Here is a 16,976-nt window from a genome sequence, read left to right as displayed (position 1 = left end):
ATAAATAATCTATGACATTTTTTTTAATATTTGAATTTTAGCGTTTATTTTGAATAGTTTAAGTCAGTGACATCCAAATTTCTGTTATTTGGAGCTGTGTAAAAAATACTTAAAATTATTTTTCCAGATACATCAACTAACTTAACCGTCACATGTTTCTACATGAATATAACATGATTTTATTATATTCACAATGAGTGTCAGCACGTAAAAGATGACCAGTATGGTCAGGGCCAGACGTGGGTTCTTAAATATTTTTGCCACCTCGTGCTGTGTATAAAACACACTCCCTGTTATTACATTATTTTTTATTCATTTCTTTTTTTTTTTTTTTTTTTAATGTGAAATAATAGTTACTTAGTGAAATATTTTTATTAATAACTTGTTGATTATAATCTAAATAAAAATTTAATAAAAAAAAAGTATTTTCTTTTAATAATATTTAAAAATTAAAACAAGGTTTTAAACAATAAACTTGTGCAAAACTCAATTTTATTCATTTTAGTTATAAAGGGACCAGACCCAATAATAAATATTATATAAATCATAAAAATCGTTCGCCCTAAATAATAATACAAAACGAAAATACAATTGTCAAATTGTATAATTCACTAATAGCTGTGAGTTAACATTATGAAAAATATTACACATTAAATAAGTCGATAATTGGTCATATAAATAAATCGATTTTTAATTCATTTATAGCCTTCATAATTTTATTGTGGGGGGGGGGGGTTGATCGCATGATTAGTAACTTTTGTGTTAAAGTAAAATGTATTTTTATACCAAGGGCTATGGATATGGGAGGAAAAACGACTTCAAACCTCAGAACAATAAATTTTACCCACGAAAAGCTCATAAAAAAGTAAAAGGTAAAAAAGTTATTTAATAGAAAACGACGTTGTTTAATCGTTTCAAAATGAAGAATCGTTAAAAGTAAGGATAAAAATAATGCGGTATGCTATGGAGTATGCTTTGAAAAATTTTAATTAGAGAAAACGTAAGAACTTTTGCTAACTTTTTTTTTAATTTTGTATTTTTGACCCGATTGGGTCAATTAAATTAAATTTAATTAAATAATTATTTAAGTTCACACAATTTATTTAAATGAAACCCAGTAGTTTGATCTGGAAACAATATTTTAACAGAAGAATGTTGTCCTCGTATATTTTAAGTCACTGAAAGATGATTTTTCTTGTTTTGACTCAGGCCAAATATTTTACAACCTCTTCTGCGTTTAACTGTCGTCTCAATTAGGATTTAATTGCTTACAATGTAGCTATACTTGCGTTGGATAATCCACTCAGTTGATCATTATTGTCAAATTGACCCACTGACCGTAAATACGTCTTAATTAGTTTAGGTTTCATTTAAGTTCTTTCAACTCTGGCCACGGTAACTGTCAAAGTTAACAAAATTAAGTGCAATTCTAATGAAATATTTGGTGCAAAGTACTTTGGCTCTATTAAATTTTGAAGAAGTTTATTAGGACATAAATTAGATTGAACAATCGACACTAAAACCCTTAATGCGTTAGCTATTTCAATATTATTTATGTTAACGGAAGCATTCTGTCGATACAAGCTGTGAAAGCTTCCGATGTTTTAAATGTTCATCGGAAATGAGATTTTTTCTTCTAACATAATTAAATTTAAAAATTGTAATAATAAAATTATAACATTTATAGCAACGAAATTAACGAATTTAAATATTTAATGATCGGATGTACTTTGATTTTGATTTTTGATTATTTGCTTGTAACATCAAGAACGGATATTCTGGTTTTTTACCAAATGTACACAAACTACACACAGAATTCAAAATACATATGTATACATGTATATTCATCGGTAAAATTCTTCGGTCAGCTGTGCAAGATAAATGGTCCTCAACGTGACAAATTTAACGATCGTTCAAACATAAGTAGACTCTGATGTGGGCGTCCCAATAATTTTCTAAATAAATAATTTATTTTATTTATATGTATTATTATTATTATTATAATTATTATTGCTTTTAAATTGTTATTGACATTATTATTTTATTATCTTTCTTTCATCATTCATTTAAATTTATGAATTTAAAAAAAGAAATCTAAAAAATATGATCAAGAACGGTTGAAAATGTTTGGATTTTTTAACTTTATATAATATATTAAATTATGTTATACTGTATATTTATTTATGATTTAGTTATAATAGGATTATTATTAAAATAATGTTTATTTATTGTTTTTAAAAACTGATAGAAAACAAGTTCAAAGTTTTTTCAAAGCGATGGAAAAATGGTTTCGAGTATTAAGATTCTATTAGAAATGTATGTTTATAACATACACACAAACATATATTACTTTGATCAAATTGAAAGGTGAATTTTTTATTTAAATTTACTGGGTTTTTCTAATCGATAATTTTTTCCTTGTAAATAGGTAGTACTGTTAGTGCAAAATGTATATTTATATTTATACAATGGTATATGTATATTATACATTAAAATTAAATGAATTCACTCTTACGTATGAGTGATGGAATGTTTTTAACACAGCCATTGGAACCGAAATACTTATTTTTTATATTTGTTTTATTCTTAACATTAAAATCAAGCTCTACTTAAAATCTAAAAAAAAAATATTCATCATAATTAATTAATTAGTTATACCAATTATAACTTCCCACAAAAATAAAATTGAAAATTAAGATCTTAAATTTGAAATATGGAATATAGCAATATTTTTTATAAATAATATATAATATATAATATAATATATTATATATAATATAATATATTATATATAATATAATATATAATTATAAATAATCATCCTTTTTCAATTTTTTTATTTTTGATACAACTTTTAGACACTAAATCATCATCAAAAACGGTGCATTTGCATCCATAATAATTGGACGCGGTCGGAACTAAAAGGTCTTAAAACTTTTAGAGGAGGGATGGTTTTTATTACTAGCGTAAACTTTTTTTTCTAATACAAATGTACCTCATCATAAAATAAATGTAATCTCAAATGGGTTACAAATATATAAGATAAGATACTCGTACTATAATACAATATCATATATGTTGTATAACATACTATTTATTAATATATTACATTAGTCATTGCTTAATACCGTTTTTATAATTCAATGATTTAAATTAAACATTTTCATGTAAAAGTTTCATTTAATATCGAAAAATAATTGTAGTGAAATATCTTAAGCAAAATATGAAATATATAAATGCTATTTATTCAATTAATATGTCTTACTTGGCACTCCTGATACTAATCTTAGTGGTCTTAAAACTCGAAAAGCTCGTAGGGCTTTTACATCGAATCCATTGATTATACTTATGGCTCTATAAAATAATAATTAAACATACATGAGTACAAAATATGTATAAGAATGGTTATTAACATTCAAATTACCCCATTAAAACAATAGTGAAATCCAAGAAGTTCCAACCGTTTCTTAAGTACGCCCCTGGATGGGCAACAAACCCATACGCTATAATTTTCATTATGCATTCTACTGTAAATATAACTAAAAACACGCGTTCAATTCTGTCCTAAAAATCGTAGCGTATTTGTAAACAACATTGTTTAGTTTGTAGAAAGGTGTTGTTATTTAGACAAAAATATGTTTTACTTACTAAATATCCATTTATTGTGTTCGAATCGTTGCATGGGTATGGTGTGTACACTGCGAGAGCAATACAATTAGCAAAGATGGTCATTAAAATTAAGTATTCGAATGGTCTGAGTGCGTTTGTTAAGGAATATAGTAAACGGGAAACTTATATAATGTACTCTAACCTGGAATTTGTTACTGTAAGCATTGTGGAAGAACATGATTGTATGACATTGAATATTTTTTTGAACGAATTCAGTCGAAAAATAGTTTTAGATTATTATTAGAGAATTTGTAAAAAAATGTGTTGGAGCGATTTCTTGATATTCGAATTCCATTTTTAATTATGCCGGTTTAAATTATCTTTGAAATCATAACTGTTGTACTTGATACAATCCGTTCATATAACACTGTTCTACCGTTAATATTTTAGTATCTACATTAATATATTCATATGTTTATTTATAGGAACATTTTATGTTTAATACTTGCAAAACTAATAAAAATACAAATTACAAATTAATTTGTAAAAAAGGATACTTCCATTCTATCACGCCGATGCATAATTTTCGCAATGGATTTTTGAGAGTTAGGCAACATAATGCTCTTTGCGGTCTGTCGGGAAGCTGTTTTCCTGGCCTTCGGATGGGTCTTTTTACTACCTGCTTGGTCTGATTTGTGTTATTTGCCGGATTACTGTTGTTTGCGTTGTTGTTGGTGTTATTGCTGTTGCTATTAGCGTTCGCATTGTTGTTGTTATTGTTAGTAGACACCACATTAGGATCGGCATTGTTGTTATTTACAACACTCATATTTTTTTTTCAAACATTTATTTCGATAAAGACGGAGAATAATGATCACCTCACTAAAATCATATTCTACAGTTTTACCTGAAAATATAAAATTAAATATTATTAGTACGAAAAAGATTTTCTATCATTGAGAATCTCTATAGTAGTAATTGTAGTTAAAATATGATGATTTGTATATTTTATAAACCTTATTTAAGTTAACAACTTCGTAACATTACAAAATAATAAATAATAATTAATTCATTTTTTCAATTCATTGAGTGATTGAGTTAAACTCTTTTAAGTTTTCAAGATTATTAGGCATTATCTAATTTATATTTGTTAAGTTATTTATTTACTTTTCGTTTATTGATAAAAACATAAGTTAATAAATTCAGTAAAATTTCTAGGAAATATATATTTTTGGTTTATCATCAAATACCAAAAAAAAATGTACCTAAAAAACCCAACTAAACATTTTTTAGTGTAATGCTATTGAAGTATAATTTTTCGGGATGATAATACAAATAATTAATTTTAATATATCTGTAATTATGTAGAACTTATGATTTCCTACAGGGACAAATAAATATCCTAACACACTGAATAGACGGTAAATTTTAAAATAAACTTAAAATTGTCAGAATCAATGAATTGTGTAACCATCATAAATAATTATAATTTGAGTGAATTTATAAAAGGTTAACTTGAAAGACTCACGTGGCTGAATAAATACGGAGTGTATATATATTTACATACACTTGGGAAAATAAGTCTGTAGAATACTATTGATTTATCAGATTTTGAGAAAAAAAGTATTTGTTTGTACTGAAATTGAGTGTTTTAAGAACTGTTTTTATTTTAAATGTATTATTTTTATTGTGAATGCGTATTCAAAAATATTATAGTTAAATAATGTTCTCTTCGTGTTTTTGACATAAAAATAAATGAGACAAATTACCACATGAATATGTCAGAAATTATTCGTTTGTTCTATTACATTTAATTACTAATTAGATACGCTTTTTTACATACAATATGAACATAATTAATGTTAATATTAAATTTTGATAAAAAATTATATTTATATAACTATTGTATATTTGATATTTATATAGAATTTTAACATTATTTTCTAACACATTCTGTGATCAAAATTATTGATAATTTTTCGAATTAAAAATAATGCTGATTACATTTTTTTTCTTATTAAGAAATAAAAAAAAATCAAAAAAAGAGTTTAAAAATAAAAATGTACGATATTAATAACAAATAATCAATAGAAGATTTAAATTCATATCAGTAAGACTATGTTAATTTAATCGAAGGTATGTATTTATAATTAATCAAAGAAATTAAACATATTAAATGGATATATTGTGTATATTATTTATATACCTATAGAAACTTGAAATATTATTTAAATAAAATATTAAAAATACCTATTGAAAAATATTTACTAAACTAGAGAAAGAATTAATTAAAGAAAGAAAATGAAGAAGAGAATCTCAACACTTATGAATCATTCAACAATAAATAGCTCAGCTTAATCATTCGTGGAATGATTCATTATTTTTAGTTTTAAAACAACAAAATATTACACGTGAAATATTCTTAAACATAATAAGTGAACATTGCTACCATGTTGGCTATTTAAATATTTAAAATCTATTAATAAATACTGAAAACAAATATTATTAGATTATAGTTTGTTTCAGCGAACTAGCGAACTCCAATTTTTTTTTATTTTTTTTATTTTTTTGTAAATACATTTTTGCTTGTAATTCTTTATTTTAATAATGTAAACAGATTTGTTAAACTACAATTGCCAACTATTTTTATTTAAATGTAATATGTGTAATAGTAAAATGGAGAGTAGTATTCTATAGTCATTAAACCATTTTGCAAATATATTGTTTATTGGCAGTTTATAGGTATAAGTCACATAAAGTATGTCTATATAATATATTAGATTTTCCAGGTCTCGATTGATTACCAAGATCAATAAAAATATCCTAACTATACGGACAATAGTATAGATACAAATCTAAATTAGGTTCACATATTTTAAAATGAAATCGATATAACTGAAAACAAGAGCTTAGCGAAGTAATTATTTTAGTGGGAAACCAAATTCATTTGGTCAATTATTAAAAAGAATATGAATGCATAAACTTATAAAATATGATTTATTTTTTAATTGTACTATATTGTCAGTATTCTTAAGTCAATATTAAAATGTAAAACTGTTATTTATTCAAAATTAAAAATGATTTTTGGAGGATGAACTTATAACACATAAAGAAATTGATAAAACAGGTATTAAGTATACATTTTTTTTTTTTTTAATTTACTATTGCTTAGCAATAATATCTAACTTTATATTATTTATTATGTTTTTTTTCCGAGGAATGTAACCACAAACTGTTTAAACGGTTGTTCTCAAGTAATTATTTATCAACTATAACTTGCTAAATTAATGCTTATTTCAAGCAAAAATTATTAGAGCTGTATACAGTAAACGAGACATTCTATTCACTATAGGAAGCGTGTTTTTTTTTTTTATTCAGAAATAGTAGTTATATCTGAGACAATTTTCACTTCTTTACAAATATCGAAAAGTACTTGTTATTCAACCTGTAAATTTAACAGGTATACAACAAATTGTTTGGGTAAAAATGTCATTGCATCTTGAATTCCAGTTTCAGTTAAGTTATTCTTTGATATAGGGGGACTGAACAGATTATATAGAGGTTTAATTGTACCAATGCAACTGTCTAAATTATTTTTCATCAGTGAAGTTAGTTAATTTAATATAGATTTATATTATTTCCTATAAATTTTTTTAAATTATATATTAGCAGCTTTATCTCTATTATTATTAAGGCGATTAGATTCAAATCAGCGTCTATGATGAACTATAAACTCTTTTTCAATATTCACATTAAATTACTTCAAAAACTTAAATGATCTATTTATAAGATTATCCATAACATCTACGTCAGAATTAATAATATTTAATGATTTTAGAGTATTAATGCATCAGTTGTGTTAAGTTCAATCGATTCGAGATACTCAGTTAACAACTTCATCTTATACATAAAATTTTTCATAAACAGAATATTTACAATAAAATCTACAGAAATTAAACGTTTTGATTGAATTTCTGTTGGATTTATCAAATTTTTACTTGGCATTTGTTGTTTCATTTAAAATGTTAATAATTATCAAATAATTATCAAACATACTTAATTCTATCGTTTACGTTCTCGTACAATTTGTATGATAAAATTAATTTTTTTCATTCAATTTCTTTACAACGATTTGGCCGACTGAGGTAAGTTTAGACAATAGATTTTTAACTGAGGGGTCCGTAGATGGTTACTCGGGGGTCCATGAAGTTTTTGTGAGTTTTTTTTTAAATTACTCGAAAATAATTTTGTTTCGATTGTGTTTTTAAGATAACAATAAAAATATCTAGTCCGCATTCTGCCACTTGAACGACAACAATGTTTTTAATATCAAACTTAGATTACGATAATATTATATGCCATATAAAGTTACCGTTATTGTAAAATATTATATGACAATACAATCTAACGAGCATTTCAATTGAACACAGTATCCATACGGAAACTAAAGCCAGAAATCGATTGGACATTAAGGACGATATGTGCGTTGCTCTATCCAATATGATCCTAGATTTCAAGATAATATTTTAATCAAAACAACAGCAAATGTTACATTAAGACTTACTTTTAAACATAAGAAAACATGAATATTCACAATAGTTTAATATATAGTCTTAAATGTATCATTAAAAAATAATAATAATAAAAATTAGGTATATAAATTTTTTTTTTGAGGAGGGAGCATGATTATATTTTATACTTTAAAGGGGTCCATGGCTCACAAAAGTTAAGAATTTATGATTTAGGGAGAAAGCTACCCCTAGCCTTCTTTAGTTTTGCCATTGACTGAAAAGCATACAAAAATGGTTTTATGAAGTATTTAGCACTGAACAAGAACAGTTATCAATAATAATGAAAACGTTTTTGAACGGTTGATAATATTATCATTCACAAAAAACTATTGAGCTTATGAATTTATTGTATGAAAAAGTCATTACCTAAAATATAACTGAAACCGATACAACAGATATGTTGATTGATATATAATGTGAGCCACAGATAGCCGAGACAGATTTATATGAATTTGTTGGGACAAAATCGATTTAATCGATTTCTTATAATTGAAATATGTATTAAAAACACAAAATTAATGCATTATTATAATATTTTTATTTTTTTTTTGTTAAAAATTTTCCATTAAACTTTTCAAAAATTACAAATTTGCCAAATTCATTATTATGTATTTATAATAAACTATGATTTTTTTTTATTTAAATTTTATACTGTTATACTGATGTAATATCTGTTAATAGGCAGTCTAGGAGTATTATAGCATAAACTTGTCATATTCATAATAAGCATACAAAGAATGCATTTGATTTCTGGGTGTATATTCAGAATGATCTAAAATGATCTAAATTTAAACTTCTATTATTATTATCTAGACACATTAATGGTCATATATTATATCTGTAGATTCTGTTTATAAAGTAAGGGGAAAATCAATCCACTACATAAGAAGACCCATGGGAGGAAAAGATTATATCATCACCCTATATCCTAATGTAAGCATCCTGGTTTGTTCATTAAATTCATAACAATATTTTAAATTATAACGAAGCTATACATTAATCATTTAAAGAAACTCAAGTGCAATACAACAAAAACTGAAGTGTCATCCACTAACTACTACAGAATATATTATTATTAAACATTTTAAAAGCTTACTTGACCATTGATCGATGACATACATAAATTTAACAAAAACAGTAAATGTATACTGGAATAAAAAATTATAAATTATAATCATGATATATCATGAATTATCTTATTAGATATTTTATTCTTTCGAAAATTGTTAAGAATACATTTATTTTTACGAGATTGTATATAAATCGTTTCTTGATAAACATTTTTCATTAGGTTTCAAAGTTTTTAAATATAGTTTCTTCGTCAACGGTTAATGATATCAATTCAAAATTGTTTTGGAATGTGATGATTCATCGTTTTTAGAACTATAATGTCAATACATGCTGCCAAATGGCCGGCCTACTTCATGCGTAAAGTTATTTTCTGAAAGATATTCAACATTTCTTACAGTGAAGTATATTATATTCAAGACCACGAATAATTTACCTTGTAGTTTTATTTGAAGTGTATGTTTTATTGACCGTATGTATAAATATTCAAATAAAAAAAACAAAATAATGGTCTTTTGTCTACATGAAGCCATATTAGTTAAATTATAATATTAAGTATAAATAACTATTATTTTTATTAATGTGTAGTTTTTACTATGAATATACTGTTGGTATATGATAATATAATACTTATATAATAATATAATAATACGTATTACGATAATATAATTCAAATTTAACGATACGCAATATTTTAATTAATTTTGTATAGTAGAGTTTTGTGGTTTCTATTCTGTATTCTTTGTACTATTATTTATTAATCAGCGAAAAAGAGTTATTTCAAAATGTTTCAAGCACTATTCTTGCTAAAGTGTTCGTTGTAGTAATTTTTGTCGAAAGCAGTAATAAAAAACTACAATCAGGATTTTTGTCAGAAGTCTTGCACCAATTGATTAGAAATTGGGGAGGGAGTTTTAAAATAACAACTTTCATAGTATATATTTCGTGACTAAAGTGTTGGAATCAAAATAATTGTTGGAAATTGTAGGAAATCCATCTAAAGTGATGATATTCATTAAAGAAAGTGAAAAAAATAGTACTGAATATGAATTTCGTTCTATAAGAAGAGGTTAAAAAAATTATTTTCTGAATATCATATAATCTCTACTCAAATTAAATTTCATCAGAATAGATAATTAAATAAATAAAAATGTTAAGTCACATAATGAGCAATATACATACAGACGGACAGATCGAAAATATAAAGGTTCATAAAGTATTATAAAGTTATGATTTGTATGATTTTATTATTACATATTACTGAAAACATATTTTAATATCTGTATACTATTTCAGATTAATAGTACAGTTCTAATGAATTTTAAATTGTTTACTGTATATTATTATTGTTTTAATTAGTTTTGTATTATAAACTATATGCTTTTGTCAGGGTATTCATTAATTAATTTAACTTTATTAATGAAATATATCAGTCAATCAAATCAAAGTTTTAAAAAGCGTAATACAAATACATACAAGCGGGCATTTTAATAATAATTATAAATTATATACAAACAAATATTATTGATTTATGTTGCTGAACGTTTTCGCTAAGTTAAAATTAAATTATTATTATTATTATTCAAACATTTCAAATTTAATCAAGTACATTTCATATTACTTAAACTCATAAATATGAGGAATGTACTTAAAAGTGAATACAACATTATTAATTAATATTCCTAGATTTTGTCTTCATATTTAAAATTATTTAATTAATTATAATGAAAAACGCATATTGCATCAACTATAACTTGCAATAACGTCAAAAAAAAAAAAAAATAATAATAAGTTGAAGTATTTTAAAAAAATCAAGTTAAAAAGAAAAAAAAATGACAACTTGATTAAAAAAAAATCGAGTACATGTTTTGTGTTACTGTATACATGGTGATCTAATTAAATTACGGTTGCAATGTTGACCTGTAAAAAAAATATTATTAACACGTGAAGAACAATTTCTAGTACGATTCAATGAATAATTAATGATAACGAGCAGAGTAAAAATAAGGGTGTAAATATAAACATCCAAGTAATTAAAATTAAAATTCAGATCCCATCAGATACAGAATATAATATTAGTTACAAGTTTATTCATTCGATAAAAACGAATGAGATCACTTGTGCCATTTATATGCCGTAAACATCAGGTAAAAACAACGGTTACGTAACGAGAACAACGCAATATGATCGATTAAGCTAGTATAAGTAAATAGTATAAATTATACACATCTAATTATCATATCGACTTTATATAATTTAACGGTGTTAGCAATATCGAGAAAGAAATCTCTAAGTCATGGCTACGAACGCGCGTGAGATATTCGATGCTGAGGGAGAAAACGGTCGACGTTAGAAATATAATACGCGAATGAAAACGGGCAAACATGGATGGATAGTTATTTGTTATATAGTTGATTGTTGATCGATGGTACAAGAGAACGATTGAAAAAGTGATACGATATTACCGATTTCGTTGGACTGAAAAAGTTTCGGAAGACACCTTATGCTGGTCCGTGTTCGCAACAATCAGAGGTAATTTGACAGATATACCGGTGGCAATGTTTGGTTTGCATGTCAAACGCGTGACATTTGTTCGATTATTTTAGACGTATGCGAGGAAACTGTACACGGCGTATTTACGACGCGAGATCCAGCGGGAAAACGATGTTCAAAGGCCAAACGTGCCCGCTGGTTCGAATAATATCTTATCATTTACATCAGTATGGTACATACATACCTACTACAAATGATATGTACAACTACAATGTGATATTACGCGTTATTATAGATACATTTTAGACGGACGAATCTCCGTTAAAAGGTTGTGTAATGTGATGTGCAGTACGCGCGCAAAGGTCCGCACCGACGTATCGGTTGACACGGGAAAGCATGTGCACCATGAAAACCATTCGTGGAAACTAATACGCAACGATCCGTGTAAACATTGTAACAATAAGAATAATAACATTTTTAATCTTCGTTACCTCTTAAGTCCCGTCGATACTGTTCAAGATGTATCTATATACGAGACGGAAGGGAAGTTCTGAGTTTCCGAGTTAAAAGATTTCATAGAACTCAAATACAAAAGTCGGGGGTACGCACATTTTTATAAGAGGAAACCAAGTGTAAGATTTTTCCGAAAAATGAGAAGTGCGCTCCGCAGCCGCTTGCACAACCGTTATTAATCTGTTTAAACGTATAACATGTAGTAGTATATTATATTGTGCAACGTCAGCGGAAGTCATTCGGAAGGAGAGTCGAAACAACCGACATGTAGTGTTTTCACTAAAATAACTTATTGCGACGCGGACTGTAATGGTGCAATGTTGCACAGCCATAATGTTAACAATATCAAAAAATGGAGAATTTATCAGAAAAGTAACTTTTCAAGTCCGATCGTATGGACTTGGGTATTGCATATTTGAATCGTAATGACGCGAATTCAATAAAAAAAAAACCTCGGGCCATTATTAATTCGTCAATGATCTACCGTGCGGTCAATGCGTACTACGCGTAATGATTATGTTGTTATACGATCGCTTTTACTATTTACTAAGTGAGAGCCTACCATGCTTCGGACGGACGTCGTGTCGCTTGAGCAGTGAAGTTTCGGTTGAAGGTCGAGTGATCGGTCCAGCCGTACGGGGACGAAGATGATGACGACGGAGAAAGTGATGTCGGAGACGACGGCGACGGTTATGTGCGCGTTGTCGGAACGAAGCGATATGGGGTGGCCGACGACGGTGGACAAGTACGTCCGAAGCGAGTGGAAGGTACGCTGGTGGTCCGCGTCACGGCAGCGGTGGCGGCGTTCGAATGTGCGCGCGGGACGGCCGCGGGAAAACTGATAATTGTATCGGCGTCGTCGTCGTCGTCGTCGCCACCGCGGCCGCCGTTGTCGCCGCTGCTGCCGTCGGGTGGCGGCGGCACCAGAAAACGAATGACGGCAGTGTCGAAAAAGTCAACGGCTGCGCGCAAATCTATGTGGTCGCTCGGCGTACAACAATATTATAAGTCATAACGAACGGTATATGTTCATCGTAATTTTATTAATAACAAATACGATCGAAAGAGGAAGCGAGAGAGAGAGAGAGAGAGAGAGAGAAATTAGTGCGTCAGTCACGGCGATCAGTCAAAAAACGAGCGGGCGACGGATGGGAGAAATGAAAAATATTACGAAAATAAAATAATATATTAACGGTTTGTGTGTGTGCGTGCGTGCGTGCGTGCGTGCGTGTGTGTGTGTGTGTGTGTGAGTGCGCGTGTTTGCGCGAGAGATGTCGAAAGAGAGGGAGAGAAAGAGAGAGAGAGAGAGAGAGAGAGAGAAATACGACGAAGATTTTCTTCGGAAGCAGAGTGAAAAGACAAGAAGAGCGGAATGGGAAAAAAAAAAAAAACGGTCGGACGGTACGCGCGCAACAGTGCGCGGCGGCAAAGTTCTAAATAAAACTATCGGGTAGCCGTTAAGACGGCGGCGGGCGACGGCGGGGTGAACGTTTGCCGCTGATGCTGCTGCTGTTGGTGCTGATGTGTGCGCGCGTAGCGGTGGCCCCGTTTACCTCCGTCGCTGCCACGGGCTCTCTGGTCCCGACGCCGCCGGATGAGACGGCCGGATCGCAGTCCGTCGGCACGCGCGCGGTGTGCACCGTCACGAAGCGTGCACGGCGGCACGCACGCGCGCACGCCGTCCCTCGAGAGAGAAAACGCAAACGCGCACGCACGCACGCACCAGCGGGCGCGCGCACCTAGCACGCGCGTACGTGCACACGAGTACCGGAGACCGCTTTTCGCGCACGCGCGTCCCGTTCGCACCGAATTCTATTCGGACGTCTCCTCCGTCCGTCCCGTATAGCGTCCGCTCGACCGCCGCTGACGCAAGCGCGAAACGTCCGACCCGCCGCCGTCCTCTCCGTCGCTCCGACCACGTTCTGGAACGGCACGTCTGGAAACGGACGCGGTTCTTTTTCCTTTTCGCTCTTCTCATTCCCATCCCTTCTCCGGCCACGGTAAGTGGCCCGCCGGCGCTCGTGTCGGGAATTAAACGGCGACGTGTATTAATAAACTCCGACCGGACGGTTTAAAAATACCGAGCGCGCGCCGCCGCCGACGACGTGTTCCTTGACGCGCGTACCTCTGCCCGCTACTACCTCCGCCGACGCTGCTGCTGCGGCCAAGTCGTCGGTGGCTATTTTTTCCGTCTTCTCTCGTTGTGCGGACCCTTTTTTTTCTACACGGTTCTCACCGCGGTGGGCGAGGGGGAAGGCGGTGGAGGGGTGTTACGGTTTCATCACGCGCACGTTTTTTTTTGAACGAGGAAAAATATGATCTCATTCGCCCGGCGGTCGATTTGTATCTCGATTTGTTGTACCTCACTTGGTTCGCGCGACAGTAGAAAAACAACGGTCCCCGGAACGCCGAACGAATTACTTCTGACAATGGTTTTGCCCACCGCAGATTAATCTAGTCGTGGTGCTGTAACTGAAAAACGTTGACACGAACGATTCGTTCAAAATTATCAAATTGATTCATATTGAGAAGGTGAGAACGATTCGTTCAGTATCGCTCAAATGACTCCGGCTGACTCGTTTCGAACTTCGTACGATTCACTAATCATTTACTTATAGTGCGACAAGTATTGAGTCTTCGACAAATGATTCAATTGTTCGCTTATCAATTCATATCACCCTAGGATTTACCCACAACCGACCAAATACTATTTCGACACTGTAGAGTAAAAACTCATTTTGGCAAAACATAAACCTTAATTATATATATTATATAAAAATGCATTTAACATTGAATTATAGGGTAAAAGCAGTAGCGATTTTAACGGGAAGGACGATAGATTAACCACCCCTCCCCCATCTTGAACCGTGTAAAAACTAAAAATATGAATGAACAAATCGTTTACTAAAAATCCTTTTTGCGATAATTTTGTGTCAAAACTGTTTACAAAAATGTTTGCTATATAATTTTTTTATTGATACCTATTTTTTTATGTTATTCCATTGTGATATAAAAATGTTATAGAATTTAAAATTACTTCTCATGTATCAAGCAATAGGAAATAATTAATGCAATATGTATGCAAACTGTAAGTATATACAAAAATATTTTCGCCCCCCTCCCTTGTGGCTTCTCAAAAACCGCCACTGGGTAAAGGCTATAAACCTACTCAAATATAGATCCGTGATAACTATTGTAATCAATAATTTTATAGAATAATCAATCATTATATTTTTTTATTCGTAGCTTTCTTAAATCCATAATGTACAAATTATGTATATTGTAAATTTAATTTTATCATATTAATACAGTTATTTAAACTCTTACTTATAATGAGTTACTTGGAAGTGACTTATTCTGTTCAATATATCATGATATTTTTTTAATTATGTTCGTTGGAAATAAAAATATATTATTATTATTATTGCACATTTCCATACATTTTAATAAAATCTTAAGTGCTTCTCATTCATTAGATAATATAAAATATTAGTTGAGTCATAAATTCAAAACTGTGTTTGGAGTGTTTAGTTATAAAAAAAATACTAGTCTGTTGAAAATAAATTTAAATTAATAAATATTTTGTCTTTTAGTAATATAGATATTTGAGTGGAGCAAAGCTATATCAAAGCAATGTGTGCAAATAATTTAGGGTAGAACTCCCGACAATCTGATCAAATGTAGCATCACTATACACATAACACAATATACATTTAAAATGCTCTAATTATTAATTTACTTTCATATTAGTGTGTGAAAATGAAAAAAAAGCGATAAATTGATTTTAGATAATTAATTATGATATTACAAAGATCATAAATTAACAAAATGAATAGTAAATTCAATTTTACGAGTAGTTCGTGATTCTTTGAATCAGCATATGAATTTAAATTTAGTGAAATTAGTGAATCAAATGCAAATCAGTGAACGAATCATAAGAAAAAATCGTTTTGGTGAATTGAATAATTTATACGTTTCATTTTTTTCATCCCTAGGCTGTACTTAATGTGTAGTGTGAGAGGGCGGGCGCATGTTTCTCGCTATTAGATATTTTACAGATACATTGGTGAATAAGAGGGAGAAGACAGGGCTTCTAGGTTTACGTCTATAATTATACACTTATATCGCAATAAATTAAAATTACGTTATTGTTATTGAATAGCGATAATACCGTACATAAAAAAAGTCCCCAAAAAATTGTTAAAATAATATGGACAGTATTCGCTTGATTAAAATTAATATATCGTGTTCTTTTGACTTTGTGTATACCTGACGATGAATTTTTAATTCGAAACCAGTCGTCCTTTACAAATATAATAATACTCTTTAATACTCTAGGCTAAGCATTTATTTATTTCCATATACATACACGTATATCAACTATTTGTTTATTTATTTTTATATTAAAATTAATATATTTTAATGTATTTTATTATTTTATTCATAAAAAATATTTAGTTTACTATATTATTGTTAATTTATTATGTTTTTTTATTTTGGATCTATCCTTGTAATATAGTTTTCATTTTTTTTTTTTCATTAATTTATGTTTGGTTTAGTATTTAACCAAAATAATACTACAAAAATAAAACATTCTGATATGAGAAAGAATTAATTTTATGATCGATAAATTCGATAACTGTAACTTTTTTATAAACGTCTTCTTTATAATATTTATAATTTTCAGCTATAGTTTACAGCTTTATTATTATTCATAATATA

At 29.5% G+C, this 16,976-nt stretch overlaps 1 protein-coding gene across 12 annotated transcripts in view; it reads right to left on the bottom strand.

Annotated features, from left to right (window-relative positions):
- Positions 1-13,489, bottom strand: part of LOC112683606 (voltage-dependent calcium channel type D subunit alpha-1) — a 45,525-nt gene extending 32,036 nt beyond the window's left edge. For 6 of the 12 annotated variants that reach the window (XR_003148651.1, XM_025555393.1, XM_025554739.1 and 3 more), the window contains exons 1-5: positions 12,817-13,488; positions 4,167-4,516; positions 3,649-3,754; positions 3,425-3,564; positions 3,266-3,354 (exon numbers count right to left, since the gene is read on the bottom strand). Coding sequence is in view for 11 of the 12 variants with exons in the window: in XM_025555393.1 (XP_025411178.1) it covers positions 3,266-3,354; positions 3,425-3,564; positions 3,649-3,754; positions 4,167-4,438 (607 nt within the window). In the remaining variant the exon portion in view is untranslated. Of the gene's footprint in view, positions 1-3,265; positions 3,355-3,424; positions 3,565-3,648; positions 3,755-4,166; positions 4,517-12,816 lie in introns of all 12 variants that reach the window. The other 6 variants (XM_025554946.1, XM_025555086.1, XM_025555176.1 and 3 more) reach the window with 1 other exon arrangement.
- Between the last annotated feature and the right edge of the window lie 3,487 nt (positions 13,490-16,976).

This window comes from Sipha flava, unplaced genomic scaffold (genome assembly GCF_003268045.1).
Source record: "Sipha flava isolate LNK unplaced genomic scaffold, YSA_version1 0_pilon_pilon, whole genome shotgun sequence".
Taxonomy (NCBI): Eukaryota; Metazoa; Arthropoda; class Insecta; order Hemiptera; family Aphididae; genus Sipha; species Sipha flava.
Note: the sequence above shows the minus strand (reverse complement) of the source record. Positions and strands in the feature narration are given on the sequence as shown.